Here is a 20,986-nt window from a genome sequence, read left to right as displayed (position 1 = left end):
ATATTTTCTTTGTGCATTTCCCTTACTTTAAAAGAATATTTTCAATGTAATGCTTTATTTATTTTGTTCATTTTTTTTTTAATCAAGGATTTGGACATGGAATATGGGACACATTAGTTAACAGTGAAAAGTCTAACCAGACATCTTCTCTTATGTGGAGTTGCAAGCATCCACACAACAAATCTCAATCTGCATGTAATAATTCAGATGGAAATCATGTGGGAGAAACAAGGAGAGCATCTACTGAACTCCTGTCCACATTCACGTTTTCTCTAAGTGCATTTGAGAACAGTAGTTCTTTGCCTGTGCCGTCGCAATCAGTTTTTCAGAATCCACTTGGTAAGGGTAAGATCCATCCAGGCAACAGTGATCTCCAGAATCCGCATGGAAATGCAGAGGAGCGTATGGAGCAAGGCATACCACATGCTCCTAAGTGCATGGACAGCAGCACAGAACAAATAAATCAAACACGTGAACCTTTACATGAAAGGGAAGATTCAGTCACAAACTCTGCTCAACATTCCGATGAAGAAATGGGCCCCAGTCAACATTCAGATTTGGAAAACAGTCCACTTCGCTATTCAGACGTGCAAAGTAACCTAGATGAACATATTGTACTTGATGAATATACAGATGTTAATAATGAATGTGGATATGAAGGTTCAGATGCCAGTCCCGCTAAACATTCCGATTTGGAAAGCTCCCCAGGTAAGCAGCAATGTGGTGTACAAAGCAGATCTCATACTCCAAGCGACCTAGATCCACTATCGATTGGTAGTCGTATGTGCTTCCCACCCTCAGTACCTTACAAAAAAAATATCCCGTAAGTGCCCCAGATGCTGAAGACCCTCTCCCCGCATTATTCAGATTTTCAAAGTAAGTGTCTTATTGCAGGGTTCATACATTTGTTAGTGCTCCATTTTTGTAGCAAACCCATTTTTTGTATTGCATTTTACAGTCTTTAATTGTCACACTGTTTTGGTTGTTAATATACAGTATTGGCCCGATTATAGCCACACTTTTTTCCCCTAATTTAAAGTGGAAGTGCAGCCTATAATCGGGGTTTAGCGCAGGGATGCACAATTCATATCGCCCAATGCCTGGGACGTTTTTTTTCCTTTATGTAGACAACCTCCGCTGCTGCCCAGGACTTTCGCCGGGACTTCTATGACGGAGCGCTGGCGTGACATGACCTTCCTGTGTTTCGTCACAGAAGCCGTGGCGGGCAGTAGCAGAGGTTGTATATGCGCATCACGCAGACTTTTGCCGGCTGTCTCCACTAGACACCAGGGAGTCTGGAGCACGGGGGCAAGTCTGGAGATGCATTGGTAAGTCTGGAGAGGGAGCAAAGTAGTAGAGGGGCATATCTGTTTGTTTATAACATATGTTGACTAACTGCATAATAGATACTAAAAATTTTACAATACATGTATTCCTGTTCATTAGATAAAATACTGTTTTACCATTCCACTAATGTGTATTTTGCCTTTAAAAATATAATTTTCTTTAAAATAGCACCAAACTTTAAGGGTGCGGCCTATAATCAGACGGCTTATAATCGGGCCAATACAGTAGTTACACGCAGCCTCAAGTACTTTATCTTAAGGAGTCAGGGCTGATTGTCATCATTTCACTCTTATTTGTTAGCATTCTGAGAAAAGCATATAGTTCTGAAGGTGTAGGTGGAACTACAACTCCTATAATTGAGCAATTGAGCATGGTGAGAATTGTTAAAGAGATGGGAAGCTAAGTAAGTTTTTTTTTTTTTGTTTTGTTTTTTGTTTTTTTTGGGGGGGGGGGGTGTAGTATAAACTTGGTTCACAGCAGATCCACCTTAACCCCTTAATGACAAAGCCCGTACATGTACGGGGTCAAAATGCATTGTTTTTAATGGGTTTAGGGATCACCCATTGTCCTTAAGGGGTTAATATTTAAATAAAAGGATCAATACATATTTGTTTTTAACACCTGCCATTTGTTTTATGTAATATACATTTAGGGTTGGACCTTGCAGAAGCAGGAAAATGCTGAGTGAAACTGGAGCATTGGATTGAATCTTGGCTTCTGCACCAAAACTGTTTTAACAATATTATCACTAAAGACATGTGTTTTGCTGTATGATGATTTTAAAAAAGTTTTTTTTACCTTTGTTTTTATTTCCTGTTACATTGCTTGTTTAGTGCCAGATAAGTTCACTGTGGACTCTTAACAGTAAAATTGATCTCCTTTCTTTACCTTAGTAGGTATGATGGTCAGCGACACTAGTAATGCAGCACTGTAGTCATTTTCTACTTTCCCTGTTTTATTTATTCTTACCAGTTGAGTGCTGGCTTTAGCACTTCAAAGGAACATTGACATTTTTTTAAACTAAGGCTGGCAAACTCCAGTCCTCAAGGATTACACCTAGTCCAGCATTTTTAGGATACCCCAACTTGAACGTTAGCAGCTTGATGAAAATGGTTGAAACTGATAAAATCACTTGTGTCCAAAGCAGCAATTCGTGATCCAAAATCCATTGTGTGTTTGTAACCCATTTTAACATTCCTGTCGGTCTCAAAAAAAATGGCTTTAAAAGAATCACAGCACCTATAGGAACTGGATTAAAGGATAATTGTTCTTTGTTGCATCAGATTTCAAATATGCAAATTGAATACAGTGAAAATATTCTCATATCAGGTCAAGCAGAGGGAAAGAATGGTTTATTGTTAGCCAGTAGAATAGCCAGGCGTCAAGGTTGTTTAAACGCAAATAAATCACCAAAGTGAAGTATAAATGATACCTTTTGACAGCTGAGTATAGTACTTCCACGACACTGAGGTCCCTTCTTAAGGCTTAAAAAGAAAAAAAACCTAGGTACGGTAGTTAGTGTGACTAAATACTTACTGGGTACTTGACATCAATATCCAACATGCTTAAAATGTATACGCTTTATTAATTATGTCAGCTAAAAAGACAATATACTAATGCCTGTATACACAATTACGTTTAAATAAAATTGGGGAAAAAATGGGGTTTCTCTAAAAATTGGAAATTTAAATTGATCCTTATTACGTATGACTCTGTATATAAAGCTCTATGAATAAGTTTGTGTGTACATGAAAAATCTATAAACAGAGGAACATTTAAGTTCAGTTGTGTGTTATTTGTATTTTGAAAATACGAGAATAAAAAATAAAAAAGTGTGTGCTAAATCGATAACAAAACGGATGGTGTGATTGGCTTTCTGAGTGATAGTGTCTCCTATACTACCTGAAACCATTCATCTAAAACATTGCTAGAAAGTATAGCTATATAGATTATATACAGATTTCTTTAACAGTTTATCTAAGGGCTATTCAGGCCTCGGAATATAATATCTCAAGCTTTAATTTGCAAAACTAATATTTCTAGAGATTCAACTAATTTGTAGAGATAAGCTGCTATACTATTTTCATTGGGCTCATAGCCTTCAGCGAATCATCATCAGTATCATGTCATGTTTTTTTTTTTTCAAGAAACCTGGTCACTTAAACTTCCTAACCAGATTCTGCTAAAAATGTTAAAAACATATTAAAAAAAAAAAAAGCCTTCTGACACACACCCAAACTTAACCAGTGTGTTTGGAAATGTTGCCAAAAGAAGATATCCGCCTCTCATCTGTACAATGGTATGTTGGTTCCCAGGATAAGGGGCTGATTGCCTTACTGCGCCATGGGTTACATAGGAGATCTGCTCTGATTTTATTGCAGATAGGGGGCTCATATTATGCTATCATTTCCAGTTTTATGTAATTTATGTGTATATTTTAAGTGTATTCTTACTTTATGCTGTGCACCTGCTGGTGCCTGTGTTCATCCTAGACCATTAATTAGGGATGCACCCATATATCTGTTGCTGAAAAGTACATTATCGGCAAAAAAAATGGCTGAAAATAATCCTCCTCTTGTACCTGCCAGGGGAACGGTGGAGTCACGTGAATGCACATCACATGACCCTGCTTCGTTCCTTCTTCCCCTGGGGGTGGGACAAGAGAAGTTGTTCAGACAGAGGGCCCCTGCAGAAATCTGAGAAGTAAGAGATCTGCAGTTCAGGTAAAGGGGTGGGGGAAAGTGTATGAACGAGTATGCATGATTAAGGGAATGAATGAGTATCTGTGAATGATTAGTATCTGAGTGAATGAATGTTTGTGAATGAGTAAATGAGTGTGTGTGTGATAGCATAGATGTGTAATTGGGGGGTAGCATGGCACACTCCTATCATGCCCAGCATGTACTGATAAGTGTGATTACTGTTATCATATATTTGATTTTTTTTGTCGTGTTTTTTGTTGTTAACCACGCTTTTATTAAACGTAACACACCAAAATTGGACAGAAAAAATTCAATAACAATATTAATATGTATATATGATTAACAGCAATCACACTCCTATCATGCTAGAACCTTTGCATAATAGGGGTGTGATTGCTGTTAACAATTTTATATATATATATATATATATTATTGATTTTTTTGGTGTATTACTTTTAATAAATGTATTTTATTTATTTATTTTTTTTAAAGGTGAAGGGGATTTTCGGTCCTGAGTGGGAAAAAAACCCCAAAAACTAATGGTCGGGATGAAAATGAAGTGCATCCCTACCATTAATTTCTCATTTTAGTGCGTTTGCCCTGTTGCTTCCTTATCTCATCGTGGAGAGAATGTTTTGTTCATCCTGACACGAGGTGGGTGGTGGTTGGTTGCTGTTTTATTCCGCCATGTGTCATTGTGTCTTCCTTTTCCTTGATCACTGTGTTTTGCGTTTTGGCTCTTTTTGGAATAAACTTTTTTTTTTGCCCATCTTCCATTATGTTAAGTTCCTTTCCCTTACATTCATGTAATTGACTAGACAACATATTATAGCAGACAGGAGGATCATATTATGCATGAGTCTCTCTTTACTACTCCATAGCAACAGAAAAGTTAATCAAGTTAAGGAGGGGAAAAAAAAACAGATAAACCAATCATAAAAGTCTATGACACATAAGAACTGGTGAAGCCTCAATTATTTCCTCTTTCTTTGCTGCTCCTCAAAGAGATAAGTGTATTTCGTTTGGTAATTTACATATTTATATATTGTCTTATTTTTAATATCCTATAGGTTAGTTGTTGGTTTTGGTTTAGTTTCTTTAATTTTGTTATTTCTATTTATATAGGTCATGCATTTTTATCCCTCGCAGTTATATACCACTCTCCTTTACCCTCTCAACCTAGTCTTACCTTTTTTTCCATGGTCCAGGAAAGTCCTTTTCTTCGGGTTAAATGTTTTTTCCGTTTAACCACAGACACAAATGTTTGCAACCGCCGCCATCTTTTATTTTTTATTTTTTTGAGTCTTTACACCATTCATGCGTATATTGCGCATGAACAATTTTTTTTATCCAGAGTCTCACAAGCCTTCGGGAAAGCACAAATTTCCATTCTACTCACCACTGAACAGCTATTAGAGCGATTCTATTTGTCAGGACCATGGACAGTGCATTGTTCTTCATTTTAGTCAGTTACCTATTACACTTATAGTATTCAATCTCATATTCAATAAAAAAAAAAATTTAATCTGATAAATATATATAAAAAAAATGTTTTCGTATCCTCAGACAAACCAGTGTATACCACACCAGAGGACTGTGAGAATACTTCTGATGATCATTTTCAATTGATGTTAGATAAATCTGTCAATAAGACCTAAAAAACCTCAATGCAGAATTTGTTTCCCAAATCCATAGCTGAGGCAATTTCTCACAATAATCCTAACGCCTCTACTCCTGATCATTTTTGGTCAGCAAAGGAGTGGGGTAGTAATATGGCAAATGGATTATGAAAATCTGGCAAAGCAACCCAGAAACGAAAACGTATTTTTGACAGTCCTGAATCGATTTCTAAGAGCTCCAAAAAGCACTCTAAATAAGAACAAAGTAAATAAGAATAAATCGTGTTCACCATGCAGTACTGACAAAAAAACCATATACCACTGCAGACAAAAGCCGTTTACCTCTAAGGGTGTTAAACAGTCTAAAAACTTCAGGCCGAATGCCCCAGACCAAGTGTTGTTCATAAGGTGGCCGAGACCCCAAATTTAGATCCTCCAATAACGTAATTCCTAGCGAAATCAGGGAAGAATCCTAGGAAGGGAATTGACAGATCTCTTAAATCATGCCAGGATAAATTACTAGATATATTGGACCCTTTAACAAAAATACATAAGCTTGTTTGAGCAGGGCCCTCCTCACCTGTTGTCTCTGTTAGTCAATTTGTTATTTTACATACTACTTGTTTTGTCCTGTCTACCCATTGTACAGTGTTACGGAATTTGGGTCCAAAGAGCAATTTGTTATTTAGGGAATGCTAATTTGGCAGTTTCTAGTGAAAGTTGTAGAGCAATTTTGTTAAAAGCTGGCAAATATAGCAAACTTGAAGCCGGGCCAAGCTGCGGAAGGTGTATACACTCTTAGGAGTTTTTAACAATTAGTTTAATCTATTTTCCTATTTATTTAGAGAAGCTTTAGCTTTACCTAAAGATTTTAATTGAAAGGTTTTTCCAAAACAGCCCATAATTCTATCAGAATCAGACAAGCATCTCCTAATTGTGGGAGACCAAGAGGTCAACAAGGATCCTATCGACTGAAATCATCAGCAGGTGAGTTATTGTTCTCTACCCTTTTCCCCCAAATCAGCTAGGAGGCAGACTTGCCTATTTTTCCCAAGTGTGGAATCACCCAAGACCCACAGTTTCTTAAATAGAATTTCACTCTCATTCTGCAACAGTTTGTTGACAATATTAAACTATGAAAAGCGCTTAAGAAGTTTAAAATGGCATCTCATCAAACCATATTAAATTAAACTAAATTAGAACTGCTGATGCTTATTGCTTAAACAACTTTATATTTTTAATTATTTTTACCGGTATGCATGTTCAATATTTTTGATTGCTATGATTTGGGTTTGATTGCATTATTTGGGTTTGGAGGTCAGAGGTGGGATACAGTTCTTACATGACAACCAGGTATATCAAATCAAGCAAAACACAATTTCATGATCTACTGGACTCTGTAACAGAGAAAATAACTGATAACCATTTTGTACCAGAATGTGTCTAGTTGTTCAACTTACAAATAACATGTACCATTAAGATTTAATACCAAGTATGGTTAAGAATTTTTGTTTACATAGCTCATCTTATATAGGTAAAAATTGTATTCTATTTCATATCCAAAAAATAAAAATAAACATGGTTGTAATTACACTTGACATTTTATTTACTCATATTTGGATGATTGTCTTACAGTTAAAATATATTTGTTTTTTGTTTTGATAGAATGGTTTAAATAGCTGTTGTGGAGTAATGTGATAAAATGTGGTATAGGAACAAAGTGAGTATATTTAGGAACAAATGTAGAGATCGCACCCAGAATGTGCCAAGAGGTTTGAGGATATGTTGAAAAAAAAAATACTGAGAATTCTAGTCCCATGATACCCTTATGTTTTGCCTACAATTCACCGATGATCTGTGCCCCTCCAAGTAATTTGATATAGTTGTAGGTCATCTTTTACACTTGATTTGTAGTATGCTACACAGTCATAGATTTATGAAATCCTAATAAGTAAGCCACACAAATGCTATGGTAACAAGCGGTGTCTTCCACGTAGAAAGGGGGGAAAAAAAAGCTACAGTTCTACTAATGTTCCTTCCTATCTTGACCACATGGCTGTACTCACCTTCCCAACTACAGAACTCTGATAAGGACCAAGTTATACTGTGCAATCAGAATCTTCAAATTATATCAATTAAAAACAAAGTGAATTACTTTACAAAATTTCAACTATGCATGTGCAAAATGTGCAATGGGTGTGGAGTTGGTAAAAGCATCATGTCTGTCTTAAAGATCTTCCCAAAATTGACCAGATGGTAATGATATAAGAAAACTGTAAAGATGAAGGGTCAGGCTAAATTCTGTGATTCTTGTTAGCCCAAGCATGGGTGAAGCAGTGGAAAACGGTGTAGGGCTTTTCCTATGTCGCACCTCGTACTCCAAGGTACCTTAGACCTCAAATCCAGTGTTTTCCCCTGTCAGGGGGCTAAGAATCTGAAAATCATTAATAAAAACACTAAGAATAGTTAATATGAAATAATAATGTCTGGTTTCTCTGAATAGGGAGATCATATTGTTGCAACTCTACACACTGCGTGAAAGCAGTGTTGAATATTGCAATATCCACAGTAAAATCGGTATTTGTGAAATGAGGTTTATTCACTAAAGGGACCTTTGCCAGGAGAGTTTGTAGAAGACCCCCTTATCTATGCATTACAAAGGGCCAACCCCAGTGAGCTTGCAACAAAGCTCACTCATTGAGATTATGCAAGGCCATTCCTTTTTTACTGAAGAAACTTGTCATTGTTGGCTCTTCATTAGTAACCGTGAAGTAAGGGAGTTGAAACCACAACCCACCCTTTAGAAGATCCCAAATCTGTAATTTCACTTTAGACTGTAAAATAAATTGTCTAGTCTTTAGCATGTATCTAATGTACCTTGAATTTAAATCTCTAACATTCAAGGTATATTAAACCATTTTATCCTTAGAAAAGGACTTAAAAAAATCCAATCCTATTTTCATCTTAAATGCTTATAAAAAATGCCATTTTTGCACGGACACCAGTTTATTTTACTTTGTAATGTTTACAAATGCAACTTTTATTTCATGTTACTCCTCCTCAGCTGCCTGCACCGAAAGCAGGCGGCATCCATACCTACACCTCTTGCACATACACAGTAGCTCTCCCATTCTAGCCAATAATTTTAGCTACAACTAGTCATATGTATGCGGTCTGAACACTTTTGTAATCATATTAAAAAAAGTAACTGGCTGCTGCTAGTCCCACAGACTTCAATGGTACTGTGCACGTGCCGGAATTAGTAGAGACAGACAGGGGAAACATTAAATAAGAGCGAAGGATAATTTTCTAAAGAATATCTGTACCAGTTTGCATGCACAAAAACGAAATAGAATTCGGGAGGACTAAATTGTTCCTTTGAGTAACCTCAAAGCCATAAGCACATAAGTATCGCATACATTTAAATGAAGTCATTCGCTCCACCTTTGTATACCATACTACTGTATGTAACGTGTACTATTCATGAGTTTTCAACTATGTAATTTAAATCAACTGGAAAATAAAGACCATACATTTTACTTAAAATTTCACATTACATTTCTGTTTGTATGCAGATGGCGAATAAATCAATCCTATGCCTACGTATGAAAAAAAAATATATATTAGAGCCTCTAAACTTGAAATGCAAGATACTTTAAAACGAATCCCTTGAATTTTATGGTTTTCTCAGAAACCTGAAATAGCATGTACATTAATTGTCAGGGTAGTCACAAGGTTCTGAAACCAAATGCTGGAGAAGAAATGTTCAATAAAAGTATAGTACTGTTCAAGTTTTAAACTACAAGAAAAGAAGGCATATTGAATTTGTACATCACTGCTTTCTTTAGCATAGTAAACTAAATACAGGTATGCACTTAAAGGGGTACAGTCACATTCTAAATTATCTCCAATTGTAATTATACCTATGCACAACATAATCATCATATATATCTATGTTCACCCTCAAGAGTGTAAGCTTGCGAGCAGGGCTCTCCACCTAATGTATCGGTTTGTCTTAGTCTGTCAATTCTTGTCATATCCCTTGAATTTATGTATTGTATTACGCGCTGCGTAAACTGTTGGCGCTATATAAATAAAAGAAAATAATAATAACAATAAAAGGAAACTGATACCTTATGTGGTATATTTGTATTGTCAGTAGAGCACCCAGCAATGTGTGCCAAGTATTAGAAAACGTAGATGAACTTTTGCATGGGTGTCCCTTAGTTCCGGTTTTCTCACCGACAGAGTTGTGTGCGGAATTTCCTGGCCAGACATCAGACACTAAGTAACTACAGCTCATGTCAAAAGCACCATTGCGAATAGGCACATTTTGCCATTTTTGCATAAAGAAGTTTGATACAATTTGCATCATCAATATTTTCAAGTAATTATATCACGTGTTCCCATCTCCAAAAGATTTATAGGTCACAAGAACTAGGTTTTCAACTAGAAATGAATCATAGGTAGACGAGTGCTCAAATGAAACTTAGAAATAAATTATAAAAGTTTCTATGTATTAGAAATGAATGCATTTTAGTTATTTTAGTGTACCGTATCTAGGAGCAGCCATGCTTCAAACTGCTGTCACATTCTACACGTTACAATTTCCTGCATCAAAATCCTACAATGGTCTCTGGAGGATCTTGGGATATTGAGGAAAACTAAAAGTATGAAGTAGAATGTTTATGAAAATGGTGCCGACAGCTGTGGTTTTGATCAACAGAATATAATAACAAATAATACAAGTAATAGCTTTCAGTGCTGGATCCACTTATGTTTTTTATCTTGTGACAGGTCCTTTTTTTAACATATATTTTAATATCCAAAGCTGCGCTGGTGATCAATTATCAACATTTGAAACAAAAGCTGCCCAATATCTTTATATACCACTCCAGCAATTAATGAAACTTTCAATGTGCCAGTGACAGAAATCGAATGGGTTACTGGGAAAGAAAAGAAAATACTGCAAATTGCTTAATGCAAGTACAAATAACATTACTCTCATTCACACACATTGCCACTACATTTTGTATAGTCTAAACTAGTCTTCAAAAAAAATGTCAGTCTTTTATTTAACTTATTTTTCTTTTCTTCAATTTATTTCCTTTAAGAAACATCCCAGGAATTAATCTATGTCTCATATGTTATTTCTATTTTCTACTTGTTTGTACAACTTTTAAAATTAAAAAAAGACTAAGATATGAAAGGATTTCTGGATGCCACCCACAAGTGATGGATGGAAAAAGTAAAAAAATAAATAAAATTAAAAAAGAAAAATATGGAAGCCAACATAAATTAGTGATTTGAATGAAATCTAAGTTTGTGCTTGAATTAAATTACTTTCTATGAATTATGTGATACAATATTAAGACACAATGGTTTCCTTCCTTTGGCCTCATGCTAAAATGAATACTGTTTCAGGCTCTGTACCGCCAAGGAACCATTTTCTTCATATTACATACACTGACATTTTGTGTAAACATTTTTTTTGGATGGATTAAATTAAAAACAGGCTGTGTTCAAGTTGAGACATCCCGCCATTTAAATAATCAACCAGAGCTAGCTATGGCTGATCCTTGGCTTTCTAAATAGTGGTCTTTTGGTTGAAAATCATCACACAATTCCCAATCGGGTTGTTAAAGGAGTAGAGTTTATCCACATTTTAGCCCAACTGCTGTACCAAACAAATCCATAAAACCAACATGGGACTAATATACATAAAAATAATTGTAATAATAATAAAAAGTGGAGTTAATGTCAGTAAAAGAAGTGTTAAGAAACAAAACTGCTCTGGAAATATTACAGTTTGTCAGTAAAACCACTAGATTGTAGAGCTTATGTTAACATAAGCAGCACTGCCTTCATTGTAACAAGATGGCCATCTGTAATCATTTTCTTTGTGGCTTTTTATTGTTTCATTTTTTTCCCCAATACTACTAAAATCTGAAAGACTTTGCTCCCAAATACCTGCCCATGTATTGTCTTATATCATTTTTTCATATTTTTTTTTAACTTGTATCTATTTTCTTCCTACACAGAAATAGTTGCCAGGGTTTGGGCCCATTGACTGTTCATCAGGTTGGTTAACCTATAAGGTAAGACTGCCCAGCTTGTCCTCAGTATCCTCTGCTTTCAAGGAGAGTTGGGAAAAGGCCTGTTGAACGAAGCTACTGGCCACTCCTTGGTAATTGTTTGCAGTTTCCTTTCCCAATACATTTTCTTTTTATTCAGGATCTCCATCTTTATCCGGTGCTCCTCCTCAGCCATTTCACACTCTCTCTCTATCTGCTGCACCTTGGCCACATGAACCTCATTCATCTGTATCAACTGCAGTTGGAGCATGGACATTTGCTGGTGGTGCTCTTCTTCCTGCATTTTTTTAAACATGCCATCCTGGGAGGCTTTGCTCCTGTAGGTCCTGTTAGTTATTCTACCTGTTGAACAGGAAGGTGCTGCATGTGATGTTCCTTCACAGTCATGCATATTGACCATTGCCTTTTCTTCCTCATACAGGTCCACTCTGTCTGGAACAACAAAGGTATCTGGGACAAATAAAAAACGATTATCAATTTAAATGAAACATGTATATTGTGCTTGCAAGCTGTTCTGTTTTTATTTTCTCCATCTAGAGGATTGCACCCGTAGGAGGGTTCCTAAAAACTTACATGACTTTAATCAAATTGTATACCTTTTTATTGGGGCACCATAAAAAGGATGGAAAAAAATATATTGGCATTTGCAAGAGAACTTGGCACACCAAAAGAATCATGTTGCTATAAGTAAAACCAAACACCTTAATTAAAATGTAGGATTACTTCTTACCCTCATTCCTCATGTTCATTGTGGCATCCTCTTCTAATTCAAATTTCACTAAAGAAAAAAATTAATCTTGCTTTTATTGTGGGCCTTAATTTAAATTGAAATGCTAACTGCAGATGTACTTTATATAATTACTACTAGTTCATGCTTGTTAACAAATTTGCTTATTAAGCCATGGCTAAAGCAAATCCTAGATACATGCAGCAATGGTTCCTAAAACGGAATGCTGTCACCAGATTGGTTTGTGTAATTATTTTATGTTGATTGCTACAAATGCATTTTCTAACATAACTTCTGCAAAGCTTTTTCCAGTCCTACATTAAGTACCGTATTGGCTCGGATATAGGCCGCCCCCGTATATAGGCCGCACCCTAAAAGTTTGGTGCTTTTTTAAAGAAAAAGTTTTTTTCTTTAAAAAAGCACCAAAAAAACATGCTGCCACTCTGCCCCCCCCCCGAGATATGCTGTCACTGTCCTCCCTCCCCGAGATATGCTACCACTGTCCGTCCGTCCCCCCCCCCCCCGAGATATGCTGCCACTGTCCCCCCCCCCCCGAGATATGCTGCCACTGTCCTCCTCCCTCCCCGAGATATGCTGCCACTGTCCTCCTCTGCCCCCCGACTTACCGGAGCTGACTCCCGGGTGTCTTGCGAGGCCGGCGGGGGACATCTACGCAATACGCGTATACAACTTCCGGTGCCGGATGTGCCGGCACCGGAAGTTGTATACGCGTATTGCGTAGATGTCCCCCGCCGGCCCCGCAAGACACCCGGGAGTCTGCTCCGGTAAGTCAGGCGGGGGGCCAGAGGTAAAACGCATCGTGCGCTTAGACAACCTCCCGTGCCGGCACCCCCCCCGTGGGAAGTGCTGGCAGGGGAGGCTGTCTGAGCGTATCGGGGAGTAGGATGCAGGTCCCCTGCACCGCTGCGGGGGATCTGTATCCTAACCCCGCTGCCTGCCCGGCGCCCGGGACTGCATGTCCCGGGCGTCGGGCGCTAGACCCCGAATATAGGCCGCACCCCCACTTTAAAGACTTAAAGTGGGGGGAAAAAGTGCGGCCTATATCCGAGCCAATACGGTATTTAAAATGGAGATGACTGGCCATCTATCCATTAACGCAGCAACTTGTACACAGTAGACCCGACAACTGGGGACAAAATGGTCATTACTGGCCCTCATAAGAAGCAATTATTTATATATATATGTATATTCCTTATTCCAACATATGTCTGCATATAATCACATTCTGAAATATGGCATTAATATTTATTGACCATACATATTATAGCTTACCACAACTTGCATAAGGCTTTTTACCATCAATCAATGATTTATTTTGCTGTTCGCTGTCACCATATATTTGGAGAGGCTTAAAAGCTACACTGCTGTATGTTACTGATCTTTAATGTAACCCCTTCAATCCCAGGGGTTTTTGGTACCTCAAAGCCCGGAGCAATTTTGCCATTTTTGCGCTATGTCAGTTCAGAGATGATTCTCTTTTCCTGTGAATAGTGTACCCATGTAAACTATATATTGTTTTTTCAAGGAGAGATAGAGCTTTCTTTTGATACTATAGTTGGATGATTAGCTGAACATTTAGAATGAGAAATTTAGTGAAAATTAGAAAAAAAACAACCTATTTTTTTTATAAATTTTCCCTCTGAATCCACACAAAATTAGGTAAAGTGATGGAAAATCCCCTCCCAGTTCATCAATTCAGGTGTCCTGATTTCAGAAATACCTAATTTATATAGATTTTCCATACTTTCCCAGCACCAGGGAGCATACTATAAGGTGTACATTTTTGTATAATTTTTATGCCTATGGCTTAACGGGTTTGGGGGTTGGGAACAAGGGCAGGAGGGTTATACTGGCTAGATGTTATGGGTTTTTTTGCATTTTTTATATATATATATATATATATATATATATATATATATATATAATTTATTTATTTATTTATTTTTTACACACAAATGGTTATTGATTAATATTATTTTTTAAATGACTAACCGTTTTTTCCCCCAGCTTTTTCCCCAGCCTGGTCTCCCGTGCAGCGGCAGGGATGTGTCCCTGACGCTGCACGTACCGGTACGTCCATAGGGGTTTTTTGCTAGGCGTTTTTTGGACGTCCCGGTACGTCCATAGAGGATTGAAGGGGTTAACTTGTACCTATGCTTTCTTTATTTGGGATAGTAACTGGCATTGTAAGAAAAGCTGCGTAAATTGTTGGAACTATGTAAATAAAAGATAATAACTGAGAGAATTTGTAATTTGAGTCATAATATTTCCCAGTATCAGGGAATTCTGATATTATTGTGCATTTCTGAAAACATCGGTTACAAATCTTAACAGAACTAATAATGAAAGACAATGGAAAATGATTTCTCTCAGATTTAAAGTTAATGAAACAAGCTTTTGAACAATTTCTAAAGCCATGTATTTCTGGAGAACTTTTTTTTGCTTGGCAACACTAATGTTTGTGGCTTTTTACCTTTGGCATTTTTGTTACAGTGCACAGGAATTACCTTTTTTTAGCCCACTTGGAGAGGAGCCCTCAGCACACATTGAATCTGTGACTGGAACTTTCCTTATAGGTTCGGTCTGAATCTTCCCTTGTTCATCAATGAGAAGTTCCAGGTCTCCTTTGTGGAAATCTGCATGAATAAGAAAAAAAAAAAAAAATTTCCAGGGCAGCAATAACACATGGATTATAATTAGAAAATTAACAAATGAATGTATGGTTTATACATTTATTTGTTAATTTTCTAATTTTAACACAATGATAGTTTGGTCAAGACCTCATGCGTCGAAGGAACTCAGTATGTGATTCTACTTGTTATCACACTGTATGCTTACATACCCCAAGTGGATTTACAGTAAGGACTTATTGAAACTGGACCGATTTCCGTGGACTTCTGTGATATTATTTCCACTGAAATAATGTAGGCGTGATCCTCGTATGAGAAATTCATGAACCAGGTATCATCTGCTCCAAAATATAGGTAAGCAGATCTCACCACTTCCTTTTCTTATTATTATGGCAACAATGGGGTTCCATGAACTTCCGCAAGGATTATATCGAATGAACATGGTCATGCTAAAAAGCTACTTTTTGAGACACGCGGACATCAACTAGGATCTTTTTGACCACCTGATCAGCTGTGAATTCACACCAAACAAAACTTTAAAGCAGAATGACCATGACCTAAACAAAACACATGACTAGCATATTATGGTCACATTGTGTGGAACATTCGATTCTGCTATTAAATGTGAAAAAGGGGCGATGATTTTGAGCAGGGTATCACCAAATTGACATACAGCTCATCTGACGGGCGACTGGGAAAGGAAATTACATTGTACTCCTTAGCATTGATTTCAGACATTAGTGTCTATGGGATGTGAGTGAGAAACGGTCTTTCATTAGTCTGTGCAAACCCTAGTTGATAACTTTGGCCCTGGTGAAGAGGGAAAGCTGGTTTGGTTTCACACAGGCTTTTTGTTTTCAAATGAAAAGTCTGCTTTGAGGAAGATCGTCACACATCAAGAAATGTATGCCTGCTTCCCCGAACAATGTCCATCCAAGAAATCAAACACCAGTTGACCTAGATGTATCAGATGCTAGGGGAAACTCTCCTGTTCCACTGTATTCTGTAGTTTGTACTTATTAAGTCATTCCTCACAGGAATGCTCCATTTTGCTTTATTAGTGTGTAACTGATTATTTGCTACATAGGAAGCAAATTCCAAACCACACAGAAGCAGAGACTTAGACAACTGCTGCATATGTATTCATTACACACATACAATGTGTAACGGCTCATAATGTAATTGCCAGTATACCTAATCAGTTAACCTGTATTCCAAAAGGCACCAATTTTACCACATAATCTACTGTACTCACACATTTATAGCGCGTGTATCAGGGGATATCATCCTACAAGCATTAGCTGGTGTCGCAAAAACTAACCAAACTGGTTGCTAAGGCAACCAGACGTTTTTCTCTCCTCATGTAGCCACCTATTGTGATTCTTGATACACCAGCCAAAAAAAAAAAAAGTGACTCGCATATACAGTATATCATTAGTGTAGATCTTTCGAATAAAAAACAGGTTTCCCATTCTTTGTAGTATCAATTTTTTTATTTTTTTTTTTTTAATTCTTGGGGGTAAAAAAGATATTTCAATACAAAGTCACATGTCATAATCAAAAATGTACACTGTGATTAACAGGACAATATACAAATATCAAGATAATGTCCTCTTTAAAAATGTATCTTGATCGTGAGTAATGGTCCTCATTTCCCACTATGGCAACACATAATCAATTCACTGGTTAGTCATCTTATGAAGCTAAAAAACAAGCAAAACAAAAAAAAAACCCAACTAATCTTTAGCATTTCTGGGACTCCTCAAGAGCCACAGCAAATACCCTGTATTGGGTTAAATAGGAAGGAATATTCCACCACCTGAAATGGCGATAAGATCTATTTTACATCAGGACTGATCTCAGGCTGTCAGGTGCCCTTGTGCTGTAGCTGCAGGCTCAGGTTTCAGCTCAAGAAGATGGATATCTTTTGCACCCACTTTCCACCCACTGCTTGTAAGCACCAACATCTGCCATATGGAATCCTGTCCTTGGATAGTCCAGGAGAAAACATGAATTGTTTCGGAATTGTTGTTGTTTCACAAGACAGCAACAATACACATCCCCTTTTGGCTGTTCTTCACTTATGTATTTGCTTATGATTTTCACACAGACTAGAAGAGTCAGTGGATAGGGTCTACCACAAGTATATGGACACCCCTCCTAATTATCCAGTTTAAGTGTTTCAGCCACACATTGCTTGTGTGTATAAAATCCAGCACATAGGCAGCCGTCTCCATAGACAGACAATGGAAGTAGAATGGGTTGTACGGAAGAACACAGTGACTTTAAACGTCACACTGTCATAGGATTTTACATATGCCACAAGTATGTTCGTAACATTTTTGCCCGAATTAATCTTCCCTGGTCCATTGTATGTGCTATTTTTGTGAAGTGGAAGCTGCACAAAATGCAAAGCGTCGGATCGAGTAGTGTAAAGCACATAGCAACTGGTTTCTGGAGCAGTGGAAATGTGTTCTCTGGATTGTTTGGGGGAAGAGGAATAATGGATAATTCAGAGTTTGGGCTATGTCCCTTAGTTCCAGTGAAGGCTAATATTAATACTAAAGCATACAAAAGATGTTTTAGACTATTGTAGGCACCAGTTTGGGGAAGGCTCTTTCCTGTTCTGGTATGACTGTGTGCCTGTGCAAAAAGCAAGGTATGGACAAGGTTTGATGAGTTTGGTGTGGAACAACTCGATTGGCCTGCACAGAACCCTGACCACTGGAACACTGAATATCAATAAGCACTTCTCATCCAACATCAGTGCCTGACCAAACAATCGCTCTCTGGGCTGAATTAGCATAAGTTCAAACAGACACACTCCAAAATCTTGAGTTTGAGTAGAGGCCGTTAAAAATAGGTAAAGTGGGAGCTCCATCTTAATGCCCATAGTTTTGGCAACAAACACGTATAGGTATGATGCCCAGATGTCCATATACCTTTGGTCACATACTGTATATCACTGATTAACCCCCTAAGAATGAAGTATCCTTATCATAACATGTGTTGACAAGCACACTGCTTATTTAAAATACCAACACTAGATCAAAGGCAGAAATAGAAGCAATATATACTAAAGCCCTACAAAAAATATTGACAGGTACACTATTATTGATACCTTTCTCTATAGATCTAGGAGGTGACCCATCAGCACACAAAGAATTAGTTTCAGGGACCTTCCTGAATGGTTTGGTCTGGATCTTGCCTTGTTCATCAATAAGGAGTTCCAGATCCAGAAGGTTAACTCTCTTGCAATCAATTTCTAAGGTAAAAGAAAGAAAAAAATAAATAAAAAGAGACAGAAATCAACAAGACACACACACACACACACACACACAGAAAGAAGACCTATGGAGCCACGGGTTGTATGCTTTATGATGTGAGCTGAAAACATAATACAATAAGAAACTATTTATGCACTAGTTATACAAAACTGCAGCGTTACAAAAACAAAATCCCTTGAAAAACCATTTCTATAGAAAAGGTAATGGAGGAGGTATTTAAACACCAAGGAAAAACATCAAGGAAAAATAATTGCTCACCTTCTGCCAAGTATTAATGGAGCACAACAGCTACACCATGCTTAAGGAGCAAGTAAACTTTTCACAATAAAGAAAATCGCATTCATATGAAAAGCACGGTTTGCATAATTATATTGAGGGAGGGGGAAAAAAGCTGCATTGCTTACCATACCGCTGATCACTTTCTTCTGTCTGCTTTCTTACACCGACAGTGCGGGAGCCAGGAGTGTTCATATGCACTTCCGACAGTTCAAACACTTAAGATAATGATTGTGCAAATATTACTTTTTCACATATAAGGTTTACTTAATCATGAAAATAAATGTTTACTGTTTAATAAATGATGATTGATAAATGAAAAGAAAATGAAAATGTTTAAGATATTCAGACATTCTGCATCTTATTTGGATTACTAGCATACTAGCACTTCTTTTCCACCACACCGCTGGCAAAAACCATACCTTAGATGCTGATAAATTGAAAAATGACTCATTAAAGAAGAAAATAAAAAGGCGATTCTCAATAGACAAAAAAAGAAAAACCCATATTTCAGAGCTAGCCTTTGGATCTTGCTTTTATGCCTTTTAAACTCAACCATACTTGAACCTTGGATACTGTATACAGGGCATGATCAACCCTAACAGAGCACCATGGGGCACATTGGTCAAAAGCGGTGTTTGTTTGTTTGATATCGCATTATGTGAGTTCTAAAACAATTTTAAGCACATACTGTTTTGAGGTGAACAATAGGTTTTCTCCTACCAGACGGGGGGAAAAAAAAAAAAAAGTCCCCACTTCACCAATAACATACCAGGTAGTATTTATAGTAGAGTAGATCTTCCTCTATCAGTAAGAGGCAAAATTACTGGCTCTCAACACTACACATAAAAAAGATGTATATAAAAATTTAAATTACAGATCTATGCCTTATAATTCAAGTTACGTATTCTGAACATAATTAATAGGAAAAATGTTATCTACTAAAAAAACATATGGTTGAATTGTTAATCAAATAAAGGAAGAGGTTAAAAAATATATTTTATAAATTGATGTCTCCTCACTAAAAAGTTGTTTATTCTGTTTTTAATGGCGTCAAAAAGCCCAATGCCCATAGCAGTTTCACCAAATCCACCATATACTGAATTATAAATGGTACATCAAAATTATTTTCTGGATGACTTTTTTGAAACTCAGAATTATTGTAAGGTGACTGATTTTAAATAAAGTTTACACACACACACACACACACACACACACACACACCGTATTGGCTCGAATATAGGCCGCACTTTTTTCTTTAAAAAAGCACCAAACTTTTGGGTGTGGCCTATATACGGGGGCGGCCTATATCCGAGCCAATACGGTATATATATATACACACACACACATTTTATATATATATATATATATATATATATATATATATATATATATATATATATATAACAGTTTGGCAGAATTAAGCCAATATGCGAGGGTGTCTGTGAGAGAACTGGTAAAACATTTAAATGCTTCTTCAAGGCTCTGCAGTGTGGATAAATCATTACAGAATATTTTACCATGGTTAGAAGTATCATGATTGTATCCAGCTTCTTCTTCAGCGGGGTTCTGTACAAAATAGAGTTGCTCTGGAATCATGCTTGCCACCTTTTCTTTCAAAGCCTGATGGCTATTAGATGCTGGCCCACACCGTTTCACTTTCTCTCTCCTCTCATGGGCCATGATCTTTTTGGTCCGCGCTTTAATGTTCTCCCAGCATTTCTTTAGCTGCTTGAAATCCCGCAGCGACACGCTGGGCTGGGAATTGTATTCATGGGCCAGCGCTTGCCATGTGCGCTGCTTTAGAGCAATAGTCCGGGCATCACTCTTCTTACATTCCAAAACATACTTATATTTCTCCACGAGCGCCAACAAGACGCTCTTCTCTAGTTCGGAGAAGTACTTGGCAGGTTTTAAAACTTCGTTGTTTTGCATCTTCCACAGTAAGACAAACCTCCTAAGGAAGAATAAGACGGGACACAATTAAATACCATTAAAACTTACGAACGGAGCACATAGAGTGTAATGACGGACTCCCTTCGATATTTGACTTGCAACCAAAAAACAAGCAGAAAAGTACAAAATTATAACTAAAAAGGCACAAAAATATAACTGAAAAGAAACCTAAGAATCTAAGACATTTTAATTCTGCAAAAGATTCCAAAAAAGCCACTTAGCTAAAAGTGTGTATCAAGATTTACATATACCTGTTATAACTTTAAATACCAGAAAACCAACAACTGCTATGAGACGAGAATCAGTGGCCTAAATAGCCGAGAATC

General features: G+C 37.1%; 1 protein-coding gene across 1 annotated transcript; it reads right to left on the bottom strand.

The window, feature by feature from the left end:
- Nucleotides 1–11,803: 11,803 nt before the first annotated feature.
- Nucleotides 11,804–20,639, bottom strand: LOC149302512 (myb/SANT-like DNA-binding domain-containing protein 3). Its single transcript, XM_089482331.1, has 2 exons — nucleotides 20,225–20,639; nucleotides 11,804–12,213 (listed from the first exon to the last, which is right to left on the bottom strand). Exons 1-2 carry the CDS (start codon nucleotides 20,637–20,639, stop codon nucleotides 11,804–11,806), a joined length of 825 nt encoding a protein of 274 aa, XP_089338457.1.
- Nucleotides 20,640–20,986: the final 347 nt, after the last annotated feature.

The sequence above is a fragment of the Sceloporus occidentalis genome, unplaced genomic scaffold (assembly GCF_023333645.1).
Source record: "Sceloporus occidentalis isolate IW3139 unplaced genomic scaffold, rSceOcc1.0.p SCAF_18, whole genome shotgun sequence".
NCBI lineage: Eukaryota > Metazoa > Chordata > Lepidosauria > Squamata > Phrynosomatidae > Sceloporus > Sceloporus occidentalis.
This window is presented reverse-complemented; position numbering and strand designations above follow the sequence as displayed.

Coding starts and splice junctions, on each gene's coding strand:
- LOC149302512 (XM_089482331.1), bottom strand. CDS start 20,639: ATGCAAAACAACGAAGTTTTAAAACCTGCCAAGTACTTCTCCGAACTA. Junction 12,214..20,224: donor TCATGATACTTCTAACCATG/GTAAAATATTCT, acceptor TATTTGTCCCAG/ATACCTTTGTTGTTCCAGAC.